The sequence below is a fragment of the Parambassis ranga genome, unplaced genomic scaffold (assembly GCF_900634625.1).
Source record: "Parambassis ranga unplaced genomic scaffold, fParRan2.1 scaffold_27_arrow_ctg1, whole genome shotgun sequence".
Lineage (NCBI taxonomy): Eukaryota > Metazoa > Chordata > Actinopteri > Ambassidae > Parambassis > Parambassis ranga.
Window position 1 is genome coordinate 855,872 of NW_021144800.1, and position 19,764 is coordinate 875,635.

Genomic DNA, 19,764 nt, shown 5'->3' on the forward strand with positions numbered 1-19,764 from the left:
TACGCTTATATGAAGTTATGAGGTTAAGTTGGTTACATGTGTGACTGTGAAATGAAAATGCATTTGTTTATTTCTGAACGGAATGTTATTCTATTTATATTAGTGCCGCATTTTCAGCTAAACCTTTATTTTACTGATTTGAACACATTATTTTGAAGTAACCTGTTTAAGACAGATGAAGATAAAACCGAACATGTGTATATGTACATTTCATGTACTTCCAGCACTTGTACCTCTGTACATAATTATTTTTGCTGAATTCTGCATAAAGCTGCCAGACAGGAAGAATCGCGTGTCAGTGTTATTATTGACAGCTCTTCCCTTTTCAGGCATAACATTTTGGAGGCACCGCTGGGATGGATGTAGCAAGGACTGGCTGTTTCAGATAGACGTCCCTGATCATTATCTTCTTCTAGTGTCAATTGTACGGGGGTGGGGGGGGGGGGGGGGGGGGGGGGTGGGGGGGGTATTTTGACTTAAAATTACGCCTAATTATGGGCGTTGCTGCTTTGAGTGACAGACAGTTGACGTATCACAACGTGAGTTTCCTGCTTCCACGATCGCCCGCCCCCCTAAACCCCGCTCGTGCTCTCCCTTTTTGTCCATATTTGGAGTTTTGGTGGACATGACGCTGCCAACATGGCGGCGGTCATCAACGTCCTGGAACCTCCCACCGAGCCTCAGAACGGCTCTTCAGAAACAAACGGGTGATGTCACGGAAGCTCTGTCCATAGTTTTTACTGTCAATGTTCTGCACACACAGGAAGTTCATCCTTAATGATTGCTCTCTGTTTCAGTTAACCTGTCCGCACAGAATTAGTCTCTGAAACAACATGTAGAGCCCGGATAGCTCAGTCGGTAGAGCATCAGACTTTTAATCTGAGGGTCCAGGGTTCAAGTCCCCTGTTTGGGCGGAAAGCTTGGTGTGTAGCAGCAAGAAGGAGGCTTGAGAAGGAGGTGGAAGTGCACACATTCATTCAAAATTAAATAGCTTAAACAGCTGCTGCCTCTCCTTCTCCCTCCATTTTACACTTACCCCACCATACACCTCACACCAAATGCATTACATATGTACAATAAATACATGGAATTCCTTTTTATTAAAAGCTAAAAGCTGGTTTAAAACTCATAACTAAAATTATGTGGTGAATAAAATGAATTGCGGTGTGTGTTATTGGTTCATGGATTGTTTGGGATTTGAATCTCCATGCACATGCACACTAGTGTAGTCTCGTTCGACCACACTACATGGTTGAATGGTTTCAGGCTGACACAATAAAATACATATATTCTGTCCTCGCAGTGAGTACCAGTTCAGAGCTAGACAGATAGCTAACAAGTCCTCCAATAAAAACAAGGCGTGACTTTTCTTGTTTTATTGTTGGTCATGTGGATATGCTCACATTACTTGTAAAACTGTAAACAGAACATACAACAATCCAAATTAGTATGCTAAAACACTGTCTTAACCATGTTAACATAACTTAAACATCAAATGAACATTTAAAAAGAGAGAAGAAAAATGCTAAGTCATCCATCTTAGCTTAAGCTCCTAGCTTAACTCAAAACAACAGTACATTATTTAATATACTTAAAGATAAAACTTTGCTGTACTTACAGACAAATACTGTCTCAGGCATCAATGAAACAGATATTCCACAGTAGCATGATCATTTGTCGCTGTCTGCTCTACCAATGAGAAGTGCACCGTGCCTGCTGTGGAAATCCCCTACTACTGCATGTCGTTACACCGAAAGGCCAATAGGTGTCACTATATTACCTCAATTACCTTAAAATAAAGCCTCTTAGTGAGGCAGAACACTCCCCGCCTGGTTCAATACTTTTGTACCACTAAACAGAATAACATTACAGAACATCAAAGTCAGATCCTTTTCTTTACTGTCCATCTGAGACAAGTACTACCATCTCTGTAACTGGTCTCAAAAAGCTCTTAACAGTTCCATCTTTCATAGTCTTTACTTCTGCTTTACGAACTTTGTTGTCCCTGCCAGGAAATGTCTTTAGAACTCGCCCCACAGGCCAGTCATTTCTGTGGGCTTGACTCTCTCTGAGCATAACAACATCTCCAACAGCGATGTTTGGTTTGTCGTCTGTCCATTTTCTGCGGTGTTGTAGTGTGACAAGGTATTCTCTTTTCCAGGATTTCCAGAAAGTATCTGCAAGACACTGAACCTGTTTCCATTGTTTTGTGTGAAGGTTTGTGGTAGAGAAATCACCTGCAGGTGCTGTTAATGCACTTGTCTTTTGGGTTAGCAGCATAGCTGGAGTGAGAACAGTTGGCACATCTGGATCAGTAGACACTGGCACTAATGGCCTGGCATTCATTATTGCCATAACTTCTGCCATGAATGTACTCAACACTTCATGTGTGAGTCGAGTGTTTGCAGACTGGAGAAGTATTGCATCCAGAATCCGTCTGGCAATACCAATGAGTCTTTCCCATGAACCGCCCATGTGTGAAGAATGTGGGGGATTGAATTCCCATGAGCAGCCTTTGTCTTGAAGGTAGTTGGTGAGCGATGCATCATTGTAGTGGATTCCTAACTCTTTGGAAGCACCCACAAAATTGGTTCCCCTGTCAGAGCGGAGAAGCTTTGCAGGACCACGGACAGCGAAAAATCTTCTTAGTGCATTGATGAAGCTGGATGTTGACATTGATTCAATGACCTCGATATGCACTGCCCTTGTCGACATACAGGTGAAAAGCACCGCCCAGCGTTTGTTTTCTGCACAGCCACCTCTTGTGCGACGTGTCACCACCATCCATGGACCAAAAACATCTAATCCCACATTGGTGAACGGTGGCATTTGAGACAGCCTGTCAGCCGGTAAGTCTGACATCTTTTGGACTTGTAGTGCTCCCCTTAATTTGCGACAGATCACACACTTGTATAGAATGGATGATACCAGACGTTTGCTCCCCGTGATCCACAAGCCTGCCGCTCTGATAGCACCCTCAGTTATGTGACGACCTTGATGTGCTACCTTCTCGTGATAGTATCTGACCATCAAGGTGGCAATATGGTGGCCATGAGGAATGATAACTGGGTGCTTTTCTTCTCTTGTCAGATCTGCAGGTGCCAAGCGTCCTCCAATCCGCAGTAGGCCATTTTCATCAATCAGAGGATTCAGCCTTTTTAAACAGCTATGCCTTGGCAATGCGTGTTGTGTTTTGATGCATTTGTATTCTTCCTTGAAGACCTCATGCTGAACTGTGGCAATAATCACTTGTTTTGCACGGGAGAGTTCACTTACAGAACATCCTGTTCCGTAACATTTCCATCGACGACAGTTTGTCTGTGCAGATGTCTTTTTGAATGAACCTGCTACACGAATGAGCGATGCAATGGTGCGGCATAACTTCATCCAATCAGAAAATCTTTCAAACCGATGAGACTTCAGCTGGGGTTCTGAAGTATTAGTGGCTAGCGCTTTAACATCTGGTTGTATTTCTGCATCTGAGTCTGGTTCCACAAGTTCAAAAGTATCTGACTGTGATGGCTCCACATTAGGCTGTGTCAAAAACTCTGGTCCATGAAACCAGTTAGTGGATGGAAGGTCAGAAGCAGGAATAGGTCTGGTAGCATTATCTGCTGGATTATCCTTTGAGGATATGTAGTGCCACTGTTCAGGATGAGTAGATTGGTGGATACGAATCACTCGGTTTGCAACATATGTGTGGAACCTTCTGGTGGAGTTGTGTATATATCCAAGGACTATCTTACTATCAGTGTAGAACCTGACAGCATCCATCTCAATGTCCATCTCATCTCTGACTAACTCATACAGTTCCACAGACAGTACTGCAGCACATAACTCCAGTCGTGGAACAGTGTGTGCAGGTTTTGGAGCTAGTTTTGACTTGCCCATAATGAATCCTACATGGCACTGACCTTCACTGTCAACAGCCCTCAAGTAGGCCACAGCTGCGATTGCCATTGTGGATGCATCACAAAAGATACACAGCTCTCTTCTCTGGGCAAAAGAGTGTGAAAATGGGACATAGCACCTTGGTATCTGTAGCTTTTTGAGGTTCTTTAATGACTCTTTCCACTTGTTCCACTCCTCTTGTTTTTCTGAAGGGAGAGGTTCATCCCAGTCTGTTTGAACAGCTGCTAGTCCACGAAAAAGTGCTTTTCCCTGCATTGTAATAGGTGCCACAAAGCCTGAAGGATCATACAAACTGTTAACAGTTGCTAAAACACCTCTGCGAGTGAATGGTCTGTCCTCTGACTGCACCTGGAATGTAAAACTGTCTGTTTCAAGATCCCATAGGACTCCAAGGCTACGCTGTAAGGGAAGATAATCTAGTCGTAGGTCTAAGTCTTTGAGATCCTTGGCTCGTTCTTCAGCAGGGAAAGCCTCCATAACTTCAGGACAGTTGGATGCTATTTTGTGTAGTTTCAAGTTGGATTCAGCTAACATCTTTTGTGCTTCTGTCAAGATGTCAACAGCTTCTTTCTGGGTGGGTGAGGATGCAAGCCCATCGTCAACATAAAAATGTCTCACAATAAACTGTTTGGCATCGAATCCATGTTCTTTCTCACCCTCTTCTGCAGCACGTCTCATGCAGTAAATAGCCACTGCTGGTGAGGGACTATTTCCAAATACATGGACTTTCATCCTGTAGTCACACACGCTCTTGCTGGGATCATTGTTCTTGTACCAAAGAAACCTGAGATAATCTCTGTGCTCTTCCTTTACAACAAAACAATAAAACATTTGTTGTACATCAGCTGTAAATGCTACAGGTTCCTTTCTGAAACGCATCAGCACCCCTATAAGTGTGTTATTTAAGTCAGGTCCACTCAACAGAACTTTGTTCAAGGACACTCCTTCATATTCAGCACTTGAATCAAACACTATTCGCAGCTCGTCAGGTTTTTGAGGGTGATAAACACCAAATGATGGCAAGTACCAGTGTTCTTTGTTTTCCTCTAATGGAGGAGCAAGTTCTGCATGATCGTTGTCCAGCATTTTCTGCATAAAGTCAATATATTGACTCTTCATTTCAGGTTTTTTGTCCAGAGTTCTCTTAAGAGACAAAAGACGCTTCATAGCTTGCTCTCTATTACTAGGAAGAGGCTGTCTGGGAGAGCGAAATGGCAATGGAGCCACCCAGCTGTTTTCTTCGTCTTGATACACTTCCTTTTCCATTATATTGAGAAACATCTGATCATCCCTTGATAGCGCTGGTTTCTCATCATGCTTGGTCCTGTTGAAAACTGTTGAACCTAACTTATCTATGCTTTGTTGAGAAGGAAAAGTGGACGTACAGTTAGGATGAGATGTTGAAGACTCCTTGACCAATAGTGTGTTTGGACACGAGCTGAGAAATGATGTGCGGCCGTTATGGAGCACATGTGTTTTTGTCACATTAACTCTGAAGGGTTTATGAACTGTTCCCAGACAAGCATCACCAACAATAACCCATCCTAAATCCAACCGTTGTGCATAGGGTGTATTGTGTGGTCCATTGATTTGCTCCCTAACCTTGTGCGCTTGCAGGATATCTCTTCCTAGGAGCAAGAGTATGGGGGCATCTGGGTCTACCGGGGGGATTTTATTTGCAACTTGTTGTAGGTGAGGATGATGAAGTGCTACTTCTGGTGATGGAATCTCTCTCCGATCATCAGGAATTGCATCACATTCGATCAAGGTTGGCAGTGGCATTTTCACTTTCCCATTGACAGACTCAATAATGAATAGTTTCTGTGATATCTTGTTGAATTGTGCCTACTGCGCTCTTGTCTTTTTACTATTCTGTCCTCGCAGTGAGTACCAGTTCAGAGCTAGACAGATAGCTAACAAGTCCTCCAATAAAAACAAGGCGTGACTTTTCTTGTTTTATTGTTGGTCATGTGGATATGCTCACATTACTTGTAAAACTGTAAACAGAACATACAACAATCCAAATTAGTATGCTAAAACACTGTCTTAACCATGTTAACATAACTTAAACATCAAATGAACATTTAAAAAGAGAGAAGAAAAATGCTAAGTCATCCATCTTAGCTTAAGCTCCTAGCTTAACTCAAAACAACAGTACATTATTTAATATACTTAAAGATAAAACTTTGCTGTACTTACAGACAAATACTGTCTCAGGCATCAATGAAACAGATATTCCACAGTAGCATGATCATTTGTCGCTGTCTGCTCTACCAATGAGAAGTGCACCGTGCCTGCTGTGGAAATCCCCTACTACTGCATGTCGTTACACCGAAAGGCCAATAGGTGTCACTATATTACCTCAATTACCTTAAAATAAAGCCTCTTAGTGAGGCAGAACAACATAAAAGTTTCAGTTTCATACAAAGTGACATTTGAAGTCAGGGTGTCCGCAGGGTCTTAAAAAGTATTAAAAGTTGATGAATTAACTGTGGGAAACTGAAGGCCCTTAAAAAATATTGAAAAGTCTTAATCCCCATTTCATGAGGTATTCAATTTTATTGTGATTCAAGCTTTGACTCCAGAAAGTTCCATGAATATTTATTTTCCTCTTTGCAATGTCACCCGATGGGGAAAAAATATCTGAGTTCGTGCCGGTGCGACCCGCTGTTAGAGGGAAATACATTCTCTGTGACTCTCCCTGTGTCCAACAACAGACACACATCAGGCTCATATCATGGTCTGAACCAATCAGAGACGGTGAAGGGCTGTTGACCTGTTGTTGCTGTTGACCTGAATGAGTGACGATAACGAGCCGGTCATGTTCAGGGAGGGGGCGTGACTATGGAGCCAAATCGGGGTCATAAGTTTTGTTAACCTGAAAAAATAAAATTCATTCAAACACTAAAATTTGAAACTGAAAATTTATGTTTTGATGTTGATTTTTTTCAGTTCAAAATGTTTTTGGAATCAACTTTGAAATTCTTTTGAATAAATAGTTTATTTTCAGGTTTCATGTCAATCATTATTTTCATATTTACCATTTTATTTTTTAAGTTTCAGAGTTTTTTTTCAGATTCAAATCTTAATTTTTTACAGTTTCACATCTTGTTTCTTCAGGTTCAGATCTTTTTTTCAGCTTCAGATTTACTTTTCAGGTTCAAATCTTTTTTTCAGCTTCAGATTTACTTTTCAGGTTCAAATCTTTTTTTCAGCTTCAGATTTACTTTTCAGGTTCAAATCTTTTTTGCGCTTTCGCCTCTCCTTTTTTCACCTTTGAGGTTTTGACTCCAATTTTGCAGGGGGTGGGACATGGGTGTGGCCTGCTGAGTGACAGCATGACAATGATGCTGAGGCAGAGCGCGCTCTGGGCTGAGGCCTTAGCTCGGCCATGGTGCCTTCAGGGAACATCGGACGTGTGGTCAGTTAAACTCAACATGCGCTATCTATCGTATTGACGTGACTGGCTGCAAAACACTGACACCAGGCAAAATTGTAGACAGTGTCGCATCAAAAGGGAGAATATTAATCATTTGTGGAAGCGATAAGACGCTAAACACATCATGCAGGCCTCCTGGCGGACCCTGAAAGGAACTATCGGCTGGCTGTCACTCTCTTCCTGCTCTGTGCACCAGAGAAGTAATAAGCGTCAGTGCTGTTACAGCAAGAATAAATACATAACATCATCAAACATGGCAATTACTGCAGGTTAGATTTGCTAAAACCAACAAGGGCAGCGATGCTACACAGCCAGTTAGCACTGAATCTTTATTATGACTCTTCAGTGCATTTCCTCTGGTGTTTACAGAGCGGTCTGTGCTCCCTACAGATATTCAGCTACCTCACATCACCAGACACCTACCTGCTCTACTTTAGTAAGTATGAAAAGTCCGGTCCAAACGGATCTTGTTCTTATTTCTGCCACCTCAGGAACACGAACAGATTTCTCTGTCCTCGTGGAGTCTTTCAGGCTTCTGTCACGTCACTCCGCCTCCTTCATCTAGTCTGCGTTCACTCGAAGCCACGAGTGAAGCTGAGTATAATTTAACTACCCCCCCCCCCCCCCCCAAATTATTTGTAATTATTTTTTTGGATATTAAATAATAACCCACGGCCCTGCTGTATTAATGTATTACATATTATACTAATGTGGATTTTTTTGCACAGTTCTGATGACTGTGGAACAGGGTAACCACTCTGCAGTAATTCTTCTCAAAATCAATGCAGTTAACACGTCATGTGTAACCAGTTTTACCAGTATAAAAGTGAATTACAGTATAATAATGATGAAATCTGGACCAGAATCAGAAGAAACCAAATTGGACAGGAGCCACTGTGCTGAGCAGCAATAATGAGGCAGACACAAGAGGAACAGTTGAGTAGCCACTCTTATATTATTACAAATGACAAGATCATTTGTCTGGTTGGTACAAAAATATAAAATAACTCAAAGAGTTAGGAAAAGAAAAAGAAATAGTGTGCACACTATAAAAATGACAGATTTCCCGTTGGGAAGACCATACCGGTTTTGCATGATGAGCAATAAAAGAAAGAAAGAAAGGCAAGTCAGGGTGATTTGTCACCAATAACTCCAGACAGCACACACATACCAGATGGTGACTGTTATTACCATTCTATATACTCCTACATACCCGGGCATAATAGGCTCGTTAACAATGTCTGTATATCTTTGCTATTGTTACTTTTAATGTCGCATCTTCACAGCTCATCACCGGACAGTTTGAAGTATCGCAGGCACATTGGAACACAGTAGATGTGCAAATGTGGTCATAAAGGCACAAACACTGAATCTTTGCTATTGTTACTTTTAATGTCGCATTTTCACAACTCATCGCCGGACATCTCACGCTGTTGCAGGCACCCTCTCTGTATAATGCCCTCTTGCCATGGCACACGTCCTTGTGGTGTGTTAAAAAACTCAGTAAAGTCTTTCCTTATAGTTTAGTGGGCGGGCCGTATGAGGAGTTCTGCACACACACGTCTCGCGGAGTATGGTACCTCAGTGCGGAAAAGACCTTTTTTTTGTATCTCTTACCACCCGTGGAGTGCGTTCTCCGCTCTTTGTCTCGCGGAGTATGGAACAGCCTTAAGTGTTACATGCTATGTTAAGGAAATGATACTGCAGAAACGCAGTACAATTGATTGAACATGTCCCAGCATGCTTTACCTCCATCACATTCTGAGAGACAGCTGGTATAGTTTTAAAGAAATTGTTTAACAATTCATTCAGGAAACAAATTCATTGAACCTGTTGCATAAAAAAAAAAAAGTTTTTTCGACATACACACAAATCAACATGACAGATCTCAGTGTCAGCTGTCAGTTCACATTCAATAGTACACAGAAATAAAACCTACCAAGGAACATTAAACAAATGGCTCAGTTTGTCAACCTGTTTGGCAAACACTTGACTTATTTGTGTGGGTTCTCTTGTGGACAGTTAAAACACTATTTTGCACTATTTTGTCTAAAACATTTCCACCATAATTTGCAAGAAAATGGCTTCTCATCTGTGAGTTCTCATATGGAAAGTTAATTTACTTTTTTGACTGAAACATTTGCCACATGTTTTGCAAGAAAATGGTTTCTCACCTATGTGGGTTCTCATGTGGGCAGTTAAACTACCATTTTGAGTAAAACATTTCCCACATGTTCTGCAAGAATGTGGTTTCTCACCTGTGTGGGTTCTCATGTGAATAGTTAAATGGCTATATCGACTAAAACACCTGCCACATGTTTTGCAAGAATGTGGTTTCTCACCTGTGTGGGTTCTCATGTGAGTAGTTAAATGGCTATGTTGACTAAAACACCTGCCACATGTTTTGCAAGAATGTGGTTTCTCACCTGTGTGGGTTCTCATGTGAATAGTTAAATCATGATTTCGACAAAAGCATTTGCCACATGTTTTGCAAGAATGTGGTTTCTCACCTGTGTGGGTTCTCATGTGAATAGTTAAATTGCTATGTTGACTAAAACACCTGCCACATGTTTTGCAAAAATATGGTTTCTCACCTGTGTGGGTTCTCATGCGAATAGTTAAATCATGATTTCGACAAAACCATTTGCCACATGTGCTGCAAGAAAATGGCTTCTCACCTTTTCTACCAGGTTTACATTTTACAGATTTTTTTCCCGGAGGAGAGTTGTGAGAGACAATCCTGTCACAGCTTGGTTCTATTTCAATATAGTTCCTTTCATTAGCAACAGTCAATATAGAGGGCTCAGTCTCCTCTCTCAGTTCATGCTGCTCTTCCTCATGACTGCTGCAGAGAACATGCGGTTCCTTTCTAACCTGTGGGAGTTCTGGTTCCTCCCAATCCAGGCTGCTGTTCCTGTTCTGGTTACAGAGCTGCTGGTCAGCTAGAATCAGCTCTTTCTCCTTAAAATTGTGTTGTTGAGTGAGATCTAAAGGGTTAGAAGAAACAAGAAAACATGTTTCACAGTTTTGATCATTGAGCTTAATATAAACGTTGCACAGAACTGAGTAGGATCCTGCATGAGTCACTGGATTCACTGCTTGTTTGCAGTTTCACATACCTGCTCTGTGTAACTTTATCTCAGGTGTCAGCAGTGGGTCCTGATGGTTGATCTCTTCTTTGTATTGGATGACAGTCGGTTCAAAATGGTCCAGACTGGATTTTTTTTCCTGGTTACAGAGCTGCTGGTCAGACAGGATCTCTTCCTCCTTACAGTCATGTTGTTGAGGGAGAACTGGAGAGACAAATGGACACAAAGCAGAGCTCTCAAGTTCAAGCTTAGAGTGAGTTTCCCAGTACCCCTTTGGTATACTGCTGTATCACCAACGTTGTTATTTAATACTATTACTAACATCTCAAATACCATTGTGGTTGATAGAAAATATCTATGATGTACTTTTTTTAGGGCTGCAACGATTACTCGAGTACTCGAGTAATATTCGAACGCAAAATGCATTGATAACCAATTTAGCATTCGACGACTCGTTAGTGACATCATTGAGAATGATTCTCTTGTGGCGCAGCGGGATGATCAGTGTTTTGGGTTCAAGAGGTCCTGGGTTCGAAACGCAAGCGAGCAGTTTGCAGGTCGGACACATAGACACACGGCTTTGGTGCCGGGTATGGAGGAGGTCGCGGACTGAGTGATATGGCAAAAAATGTATCATGATCATTTATTTCCATATCAGTCGATATCGATATGTAACACGATATGTAAAATCTATATTTATTTCACATTTAGAGGAGAACAGTTTGTAGAAACCAGATGGTTAATTGTGGTGTTAAGCTTCTCTTTATTTGTCAAAACATGACATGACCAATTCTTCAAAAAACTAAGGTGTATATCTCTTAATAAAATCTCCATAAAATCAATATTACAATCTATATCTTTGTACTAAAATGTAGAACCATAACCCATACAAATTTATTACACTATAAGTAAAAAATGTGCGATTCGCTCTATTGACTTTGATGACATTCCAGCTGAGATAACGGTTGGCTACACGTCTATTATTGCATTCAGAGCTGCTTTTCAGCCGTGTAGACGACCCAGCTAGTCAGGGGTGATACATCTCCTGTCGAATCAACCATCTTTGATATACCATGTGAGAGCAGAAAGCTCTACAATTGGAGTTTGAGCACCTTGTGATCTTGTTCTATCGTCCGATTGGACACTGACTTTCCCATAGACACAGCCTGTAAACAAGACAGAGACATGGCGGAGTATACTAATAGACAGCCTAAAGTTGAACCGTTGGCGACTTTGTAAAACATGCTTTTGTCGACTCCGGAGGGGCAATATTATAAAACACAAGTAGCGTGGCTGCATGTGCAAGGTCTAAGTGCTTTAGGTATAATTTAAACAAACAAAAACAAAATAGCCAAAATATCTCCACACTATAGACGTTTTGTGACCTTTCCTTCCACGTTGTCTGTGCCGTTAATTTTTCTCTCACCACTCCTCCAAGTCACAGCTCCTCACAGTGACGGTACAGCTCCACATGTAGCAATCGAGAGCCCAGCATGCAATGCGTATGTGCAGCGTCACACAACGTGTACACATTTATTGAGCATTATCGAACTTTTGTCATATTGTTATTGAAAAAAGTTATATCACGATAATTATCGTTATCATTTTTATCGCCCAGCCCTAGACTGAAGCATTGACGCTGCAGCTGTTTCTATGGGAAAACTATGACATTTACGCGTGATCCGAGTACTTGAATAATCGCAAAAATAATCGGCGAGTATCTGAGTACCAAAATACTGGTTTGTTTCAGCCCTAACCTTTGATTACATTATGCCATCCCCAACCCAAAAATGTGTTCCGGTCCACTGGGCATTGCCCGGTATGCCAGATGGCCAGTCCATACCTGCTCTCAAGAGCCCTGACTAATGTGTTGATGGAAAGATCTAAACCCTGGAACAACCAAACGACCTAAACCAACATTAAAGTTCTAATAAACAGAAATAATAATAAACCTTTCAGGTTCTGACAAAGAAAAAAACACTTTTAATCTGGTTATGGACAATATTTTCCACAAGTTTGTCATTTTAGAGACGTTTTACCTTGAGGAGCGTTGTGAGAGAGAACCATGTCATGGTTTGGTTCTGGTCCATCATAAGTAGCAGTTACTATAGAGGGATCAGTCTCCTCTTTCAGTACATGCTGCTCTCCTTCATGACTGGTGCAGACTTCCTGCTGTTCCTCTTTAACCTGTGGAGGTTCTGGTTCCTCCTGGTCCAGAATGGAGTTCTTCTTCTGGTTACAGAGCTGCTGGTCAGCCAGAACATCCTCCACTTGTGAACTGTGTTGTTGAGGGAGATCTGCAGGGCAAAGGGACAGAAGAAAACAGAGAGTTTATGTGATCTCCATGATAGTAGCTCATTTGTCAAAAGCTGAACCTCAATGATTCATCCAGGTCATCTCCTTTGAAAAGCTTGAAGCAGGACAACTGGAAATGTTAGAGTTCCTTGAAGATGTTTAGCTGCTCCTATTGGAGTGATTTGCTGTATTGGGGATACAGTACAGACAATGACATTTATGTAGGCTAGTATAACAAATCTATTGTGAATAGAAATTAAATAAAATATGTCCAGCTGCTTTAACATGAAAATAAGTTGTTCACTGGCTCCTCACACAGACACATGTCCAGGAGTCAGGCGTGTGCGCAGCTTGTTTACGGTGAGGGCAGCTACTGTGAACATGTGTTCCATTCAACTAGCAAAAAGAAAGAAAGAAACTCCAAGTACTTCATGTGAGCTGAGTATTCACAGCGAGCACAAATGGAAATGCTGATTAACACGCGGCAGTCTCACACGTGTGCACACTCACGTGTGTGAGCACACCTGTGTGTGTGTGTCGGGGGGCGGAACTCCTCTGCAGCGGAGAAATGAGCAAGCATGCAGAGACAAAAACGACACGCCGAGCAGAACGGAGGCTGCCACTCCTAAAAAAAAATTCAAACTAAATATCAGAGAAATACTGACGGGGCAATTAATAAAAATAAAACGCACAGGGCGAGCCTCAGCAAATAAGTGTGTGTGAGAAAAAAAAACACTAAACTTTGATGTCAATGTATCAGCGTGTGTGCGCATCAGGCCGCTGTGTGCCGACAGCTGCAGTGAATTTTAAAAACGCCACCAGCAAACAAGCATGCAAATGTAATTTATTGTGGCTGGAGCCCATTTTAATTTAATGCTGATATATAGAAAATAGCTGCTCCCATATATAATGGCAGGGGAAACACTGGTAAGTTTGCAATATGTTGTTCCATAACTGCACTTTCATGATGTGTATGGTCTGTTTTATAACAATTACAGTAGAGTTATTAGTGTGTGAAGCCCACACTGGGGCACACAGGCTCGGGTCCGGCAGCTCTACTGTAAAGTGGTTTGAAAAAATGAAATCGTAATCAGCTAAAATCAACAGCAGGTCAAACTCAATCAAAAACTGGAAATCAGAATCGGCATTCCTAGTTAGCATTAAGCACAGACAAATAATACCGAGATTAACAGATTAACAGATTACTGTTGATCAGAAGCACAATGTGTATATTTAGGAGACCATGCAGTCTGAAACCGGAGAGATGAACATGTTTGTGCTGCTAACTAATTAAACAAACTAAACAGCCTTATGTTATTTATCTTATTTGACAGGCAGCAAATCATTAACTAATTCACTGATTAATGTAACTTCACACAGTCTGCACATAGGACGCAGACACATGCGCACATACAGGTGAGCACACTTCCACCAGTGGATATAGAGCGCGTGCCGTTTTGCTCACTTGGATAGATTGAAATAAGCTAAGCTAAGCTAAACTAACGGTTGTGACACGACAGATCATGTGGCGCACGAGTGCATTTGACCGGCATAAAATCAGCATATCTCAGTCTGATGTGCGGACGCCGGTCATGGCCGATCAATCGGTGCATCTCTGATGCTAACAGAGAAATAACAGCAGCTGCTCCGTAGTTTTCAACAGTAAATAAACAAAGCACAGAGCTCTGAGGAGCTAAAGCAGAGACAGAACAGCTGGAGGGACACATCTGTAGCTTCAAGTCATGAAGTCAGTGTCCTCCTGTCAGAAACACTATGTGCTGAATGTCACTCTTTTCACACAGAGCCGTTGTTGTTCAGTGACATTGTCATGTTTACATACCTGTTCTGTGTAGCTTGATCTCAGGCTTCAGGAGCAGATCCAGCAGTTTGCGCTGACGGTCCAGCTCTCCCTCGTACTGGACGATAGTTTGTTCAAACACTCCCAATATTTCAGCAGCAGCAGCAGTTAGCCGCTCGCTGATAAAAGCTCTCAGAGACTCCGCAGCAGCCATTCAGATGTAATAAAACACTCACTGCTGTTGCTAGGCAATCTTGTTATTCACCCTCTTTCATCTTTTTAGTTTGACTGCCGTTGCTAGGCAACTTGCTGTTGCTAGGCAATCAAACTCTTGTTTTCACCCTCTTTCTTCTTCTTTTTAGTTTGATTGCTGTTGCTTATCTGTTGTTCATCTCACAGAGGACATTCCGGGTCAACTTCAAGATTTTTTAAAAAATTGTAGTTTTTCAAATATTAGGCAATTTCGGTGTCATCTGCCAAATGTATCTCCTCCTACAAATTTCAAGCTACAGACTCCATTTTAGTCTTAAAACGCTCATTAGATGCTGCTCTATCAAACTTGTATTCAGAATTTTCTAATTCCGAATCGTTTCCGCACGCCAGGCTCTCAGTTCACGCCACAGTTCAAAGTGATTTTTGAGGTCTCCTCTGCTGTTACCATGGTGACAGGCTGACTATACTGTTACAACATCAAAAAGATTATTCAGAGACATTTATTGTATATATGTACATACACATTTTATAATGGACTGTAAATACAGTATGTCGACGCTTCATATTTGCAGTAACAGTATGTATATGTTCCATACAAATATGTCAGCTCATAAGCAGCATATTTGCATTAGTTAGTGGAGAATATTTAGGTACTTTGGTTACACTTTGGTTCAGGAAGCAGTGCAGGTGTCAGGGCTTAGCGAAAAAGAGGACACAGGCGCAGAATGCGGTGCAGTGCTCTGAGCAGAGTCTTTATTAATACATTAATACAGGTGTGACACATGAGGGAGGATCAGGTAATCACCAGGAGGAGGAGGGAGAACACAAGGAGGGGGAAGTCAAGACACCTGAAACGAGAGGAGAGTCAGTGATACAGAACTTAACAGGAAATACCAAAATAAAACAGGAAGTAACACAAACCAACTTCAACACAAAAGCCCTGGCTCAAACCTGAAACCCTGACAGCAGGTGTGTGTCATTGTACAGCTGCTGCTTACTGATGTAGATGATGAAAGATGTAGAATCAGTGTGTTATCATTACTAAATGAACACAAGTCTAAAAAGTCCCCTCCCTCCTCATCACTCTGTCTGATGCACAGAATAATCAGTCTCTTCTGAAATAAATATAAGATTTTAAGATGCAGTGTAATAATACACACGATTAACTCTTCAATATAAATAATGGTCCATCTCATGGACATTTATTTATCATAATATAATAACTTGGTTGGTTCAAGGATGTAATATCAAACTGACACCGAGGAATATTTAACAGAAAACTATAATAAATGTTTTACAATAAATACATAATATCATTTATAAATAGCTTTAATAAGTATAGGTTTATTATGTGTAAAAGCATGATGACCTATGGAATGATAACACTAAAAAACTCTGCTGCTCCAGGAACGGTACAGGCGGTGACTCCTGCAGTCCGCCATCAGACTCATCTTCACTGTGATCTGCTTCTAGGTGTGTGTGTGTGTAAGAGTTTTTTGTTGTATATATTTTGTGCTGCTGCCACAGCTTAATTTCTTTGAAAATATTAATGTATTGTTTATAAATATGTTTCTATAGTTTTATATGTTTAATAAATACAGGTTTATTATTGCTTTAACACTAACAAAACAAACCCAACTGAACCAGGTGGAGCTGTGCAGTGTACAGCAGCATGATCACAGAAGTCCTGTTTGAACGGGCAGTGAGGATGAGCTCTCTGAGGACTCTGTGGGGGCTCTTAAAGGAGCCTTTGTGTGTCTGCAGTGACCACAGCTCACTTCTTCTTGGCTGCTGCCTGGTTCACTTTGGGCTTGGCTGCCTTCTTTGCGGGGGCTTTCTTCTTGGCTGCTGGGGCCTTTTTAGCAGCCACCTTCTTGGGGCTCTTGGCGGGTTTCTTAGCAGCTGCGGCCTTCTTGGCTTTAGGTGCAGCTTTCTTTGCGGGCTTCTTGGCCTTGGTCTCCACCTTGTTCATCTTGAAGGAGCCAGAGGCCCCGGTCCCCTTGGTCTGGAGGGGGTCCCTTTAGCCACCAGGCTCTTGATGGCGGTCTTGACGCGGGACTTGTTCTTCTCCACATCGTATCCTCCGGCAGCCAGAGCCTGTCAGGGTTTGAGCCAGGGCTCTTATTTTGATAGTTTATTTTCTGGTTGCATTAACTCGAGGTTTACTAGTCACTTCCTGTCTTATTTTGTACTCTTTTCCCCTGTTTGTTGACTTCCCCTTGTGTGCACCCTTCCCCCCTCCCGTGATTACCTGCTCCGCCCTAATGTGCCTCACCTGGGTCTTCCCGCCCTCTTGTGTTTAAAGTCTGTGTGTTTCCTCCCTCTCGTTGCCAGTTCGTCTTGTGAGTTATGCTAGCGACACAGCCGTACAAGTAGCCTTCCGCTCTTGTGATTTTCCCAGTGAGTTTTTCGAGTGAGTTTTGGATTTTCTTGTGTATGACCTGTTTTGGATCTGACTACTGTTTGTTGCCTTCACCCTTTGTGATACCTTTGCCTCGTGGACTGAACTACTGTGTACCGATCCCTGCTTTGGACTTTGACCACTGTTTTTTGCCTTTTGCCCTTTTGGACACTTCTGCCACGCTGACTGATTACCCGTGTACCGAACTTTGGCCTGAATTAAACACTGAGATTTGCCTTATACTTCAGGCTCTGCTGCATTTGTGTCCTCCATCTTGTATCAGCCTTGACAGAGCCCTCTGGAGGGTGGCTGCAGACATGCCACTCCGCTCCTTCACTGCAAAAACGGATGTGTCAAAAATAACACATGCTGTGCAGAATTTTAACACATGGGCCGTGTGTGATCAGGGACAACACATCTTGTGTTGACTTCAACACAACAGAAGTGTTGAATTTTTCAACACTTTTTTTTCATTTCAACACAGAAATTGTGTCAGGTAATTTTACACAAAGTTCAGTACAGTTCATCTGTACTGAAACCAAGCAGTATGTCCAAAGGCCTGAAATCTAAAGCATCAGTCAGGCGGATCATTTCATGCCAACCACATGAGCATGTCTTTTTAACGGATTGTGTTTTGCCTCAAATCTCATACACCAAAGCTAAGAAATGGGTCCAAACATCCCAATCATCCTTGGATAGTGGATCATAAAATGGTATTTAGGAGTCAGATTTCGATCATACAGTTCCTTGAATAAAGTGTGGTGGTCTATAACCAGTTGTTTAAGATATACATCAAGCCTGTGTGTGACAACAGGAGCAAAGACAACACTGCATATTTCTTTCAGCAAAGTGAATAAATGCCAATGCTGACTTCTCCTGTCAACAAGATCGCCAACTAAAAAGGGTAACACTTGCAGCAGGCACCACATTTGAGAGGCACTCTGTTTCACTGCATTATTAGACATTTTCAGATTAAGAATAACACTGGGCTTGTTTTTCTCATTTCCATACCCATAGTCAAAACTGGAAATTCTTTCATTCAACAGTTCTAGGGTGAAATGTTTTTCATCATAAATGAAATGATGTAACATTAGTCTCACCTCTAAAGGGGCTACACCTTCAAGGATATCATGCATAATGTCAACACGTGTTTTCTGTAACATGAAAATACTGCAGGTTATTCGAACAGGAATCTTGTTTAATTCCAGTGGATCTTGGATCATTGTGTCTGACATGCTCCTGATAGTTTTCCCTTGTACGTTTCTAAAATTTGTCTTCATCATAAACACACTGAGCAACAGTTTTTTTCAGCCATGCAAAAGTGACAAAACATGTTTGCTGAAAAGCTCTCAACATAACCACATAGGAAATGGATAGCTAAGTTGTCTGCAGTTTAGACACAGTTTGTCCCATACAGCAGATGTTTTTGTCCTTGAATTTCCACTTGTACACCAGAAGTTTCAAGGATTTTGAGGTCATCTAACAGTGCTTCAAAAATCTTACCAAAGCCATAAAACTCTGTCCATGCTATAAACAACAGACACAAGTGAATATTGTGAATATTGTTAAGAGAGGAGTTATATTCTTGTGGCAGATTCCTCAAGGAAAAATAAACAGCTCCCATTTTATGAACTTTTGTTTTAGTAACCAAAGGGTTTGTTGTTTCCAAGTCATCAAAATACAGCTGTATTTGAAAAGGTTGAGGACATTTTCCAAACAAAGGGTGAGATGAAAATTGAGGGCCACCGCAATAGCTGTGCATTTTCCCCTCAGACTGATTTGTACACTGAAAGTAAACTTTTTGCATCTGGTCATTACTGAACAAAAATTTTAATGTTTCAAATATTGATATGTATTGACATGTGTCACATGCCAACATTTGTCATTTCTTCCTCAAGGTTTCTGCCCTGTGACCAAGAAATATTTCCTTTGGCTTCACAAGACCAAAGTTCTCTGAAAAATATTTGTTCATTTTGAAAGGTGTGTCTACATCTTTGAACATGTCTTTAGCCTTTTCAAACTCACCTGCAGATTATTCAACACCGTAGCTGTTGAGTGTTGCAGACTGTCTATAGTCCTCTCTAGTACTTCTTTTGTACAGGCAATACTCCGTGAGACATCCATCAAAGTTGTGTTTGATGAACTGTACAGTTGTGCCACAAAAGAGGCAACGCAGTCACTGTGAGCTGTGGTTTTACACAGAGTACAGGTGACATCTCCTCAAAATTAGTTCTGTCATTGTTAGCTGTTTCTGACAAAACTGGATTATCAAATCACACATTAATGTCCATTAATGTTGTTACAGACTGGTGGTCTCTGGGAAGGTGTTTGGAAAAAGAATTAAATGTATGGTACTGTCGACCTGGTGTCATTTATGGTTTTGTTTTCCTTGTTTTGGGTTTTTAGTTTAATCCGTGCTTAGTTATTGTTTCCTGTAGCTCTGGTGTTTTGTTTTCCTGGGTTTGTGTTTAGGTGTCTAGTCTTGTCTTGTGTTTCCTGTTTTACTTTGGTAGCCCTGTCCTCCCTGTGTATTGTCTTGAGTTTTGCTTCCTGTGTTTTCCCTCCTTGTATGATTACCTGCCCTGCCCTTATGTGTGTCACCTGTGCCTCGTTGTCT

The 19,764-nt window shown here is 41.5% G+C and overlaps 1 protein-coding gene and 1 pseudogene across 1 annotated transcript; both read right to left on the bottom strand.

The window, feature by feature from the left end:
* Positions 1-2,233: 2,233 nt before the first annotated feature.
* LOC114430714 (uncharacterized) lies at positions 2,234-6,245 on the bottom strand. The gene is made up of 3 exons (XM_028398679.1): positions 6,112-6,245; positions 2,411-5,909; positions 2,234-2,282 (listed from the first exon to the last, which is right to left on the bottom strand). Exons 2-3 carry the CDS (start codon positions 5,692-5,694, stop codon positions 2,234-2,236), a joined length of 3,333 nt encoding a protein of 1,110 aa, XP_028254480.1. The 5' UTR covers positions 5,695-5,909; positions 6,112-6,245.
* A 10,275-nt stretch (positions 6,246-16,520) lies between these two features.
* LOC114430715 (histone H1-like) lies at positions 16,521-18,162 on the bottom strand (annotated as a pseudogene).
* Positions 18,163-19,764: the final 1,602 nt, after the last annotated feature.

Excerpts from the sequence above, each read along its gene's own strand:
- LOC114430714 (XM_028398679.1), bottom strand. The coding sequence starts at position 5,694 with ATGCCACTGCCAACCTTGATCGAATGTGATGCAATTCCTGATGATCGG. Across the intron at positions 2,283-2,410 it reads CTGGATGCAATACTTCTCCA|CTATGCTGCTAACCCAAAAG; the intron begins GTCTGCAAACAC and ends TTCTCACTCCAG.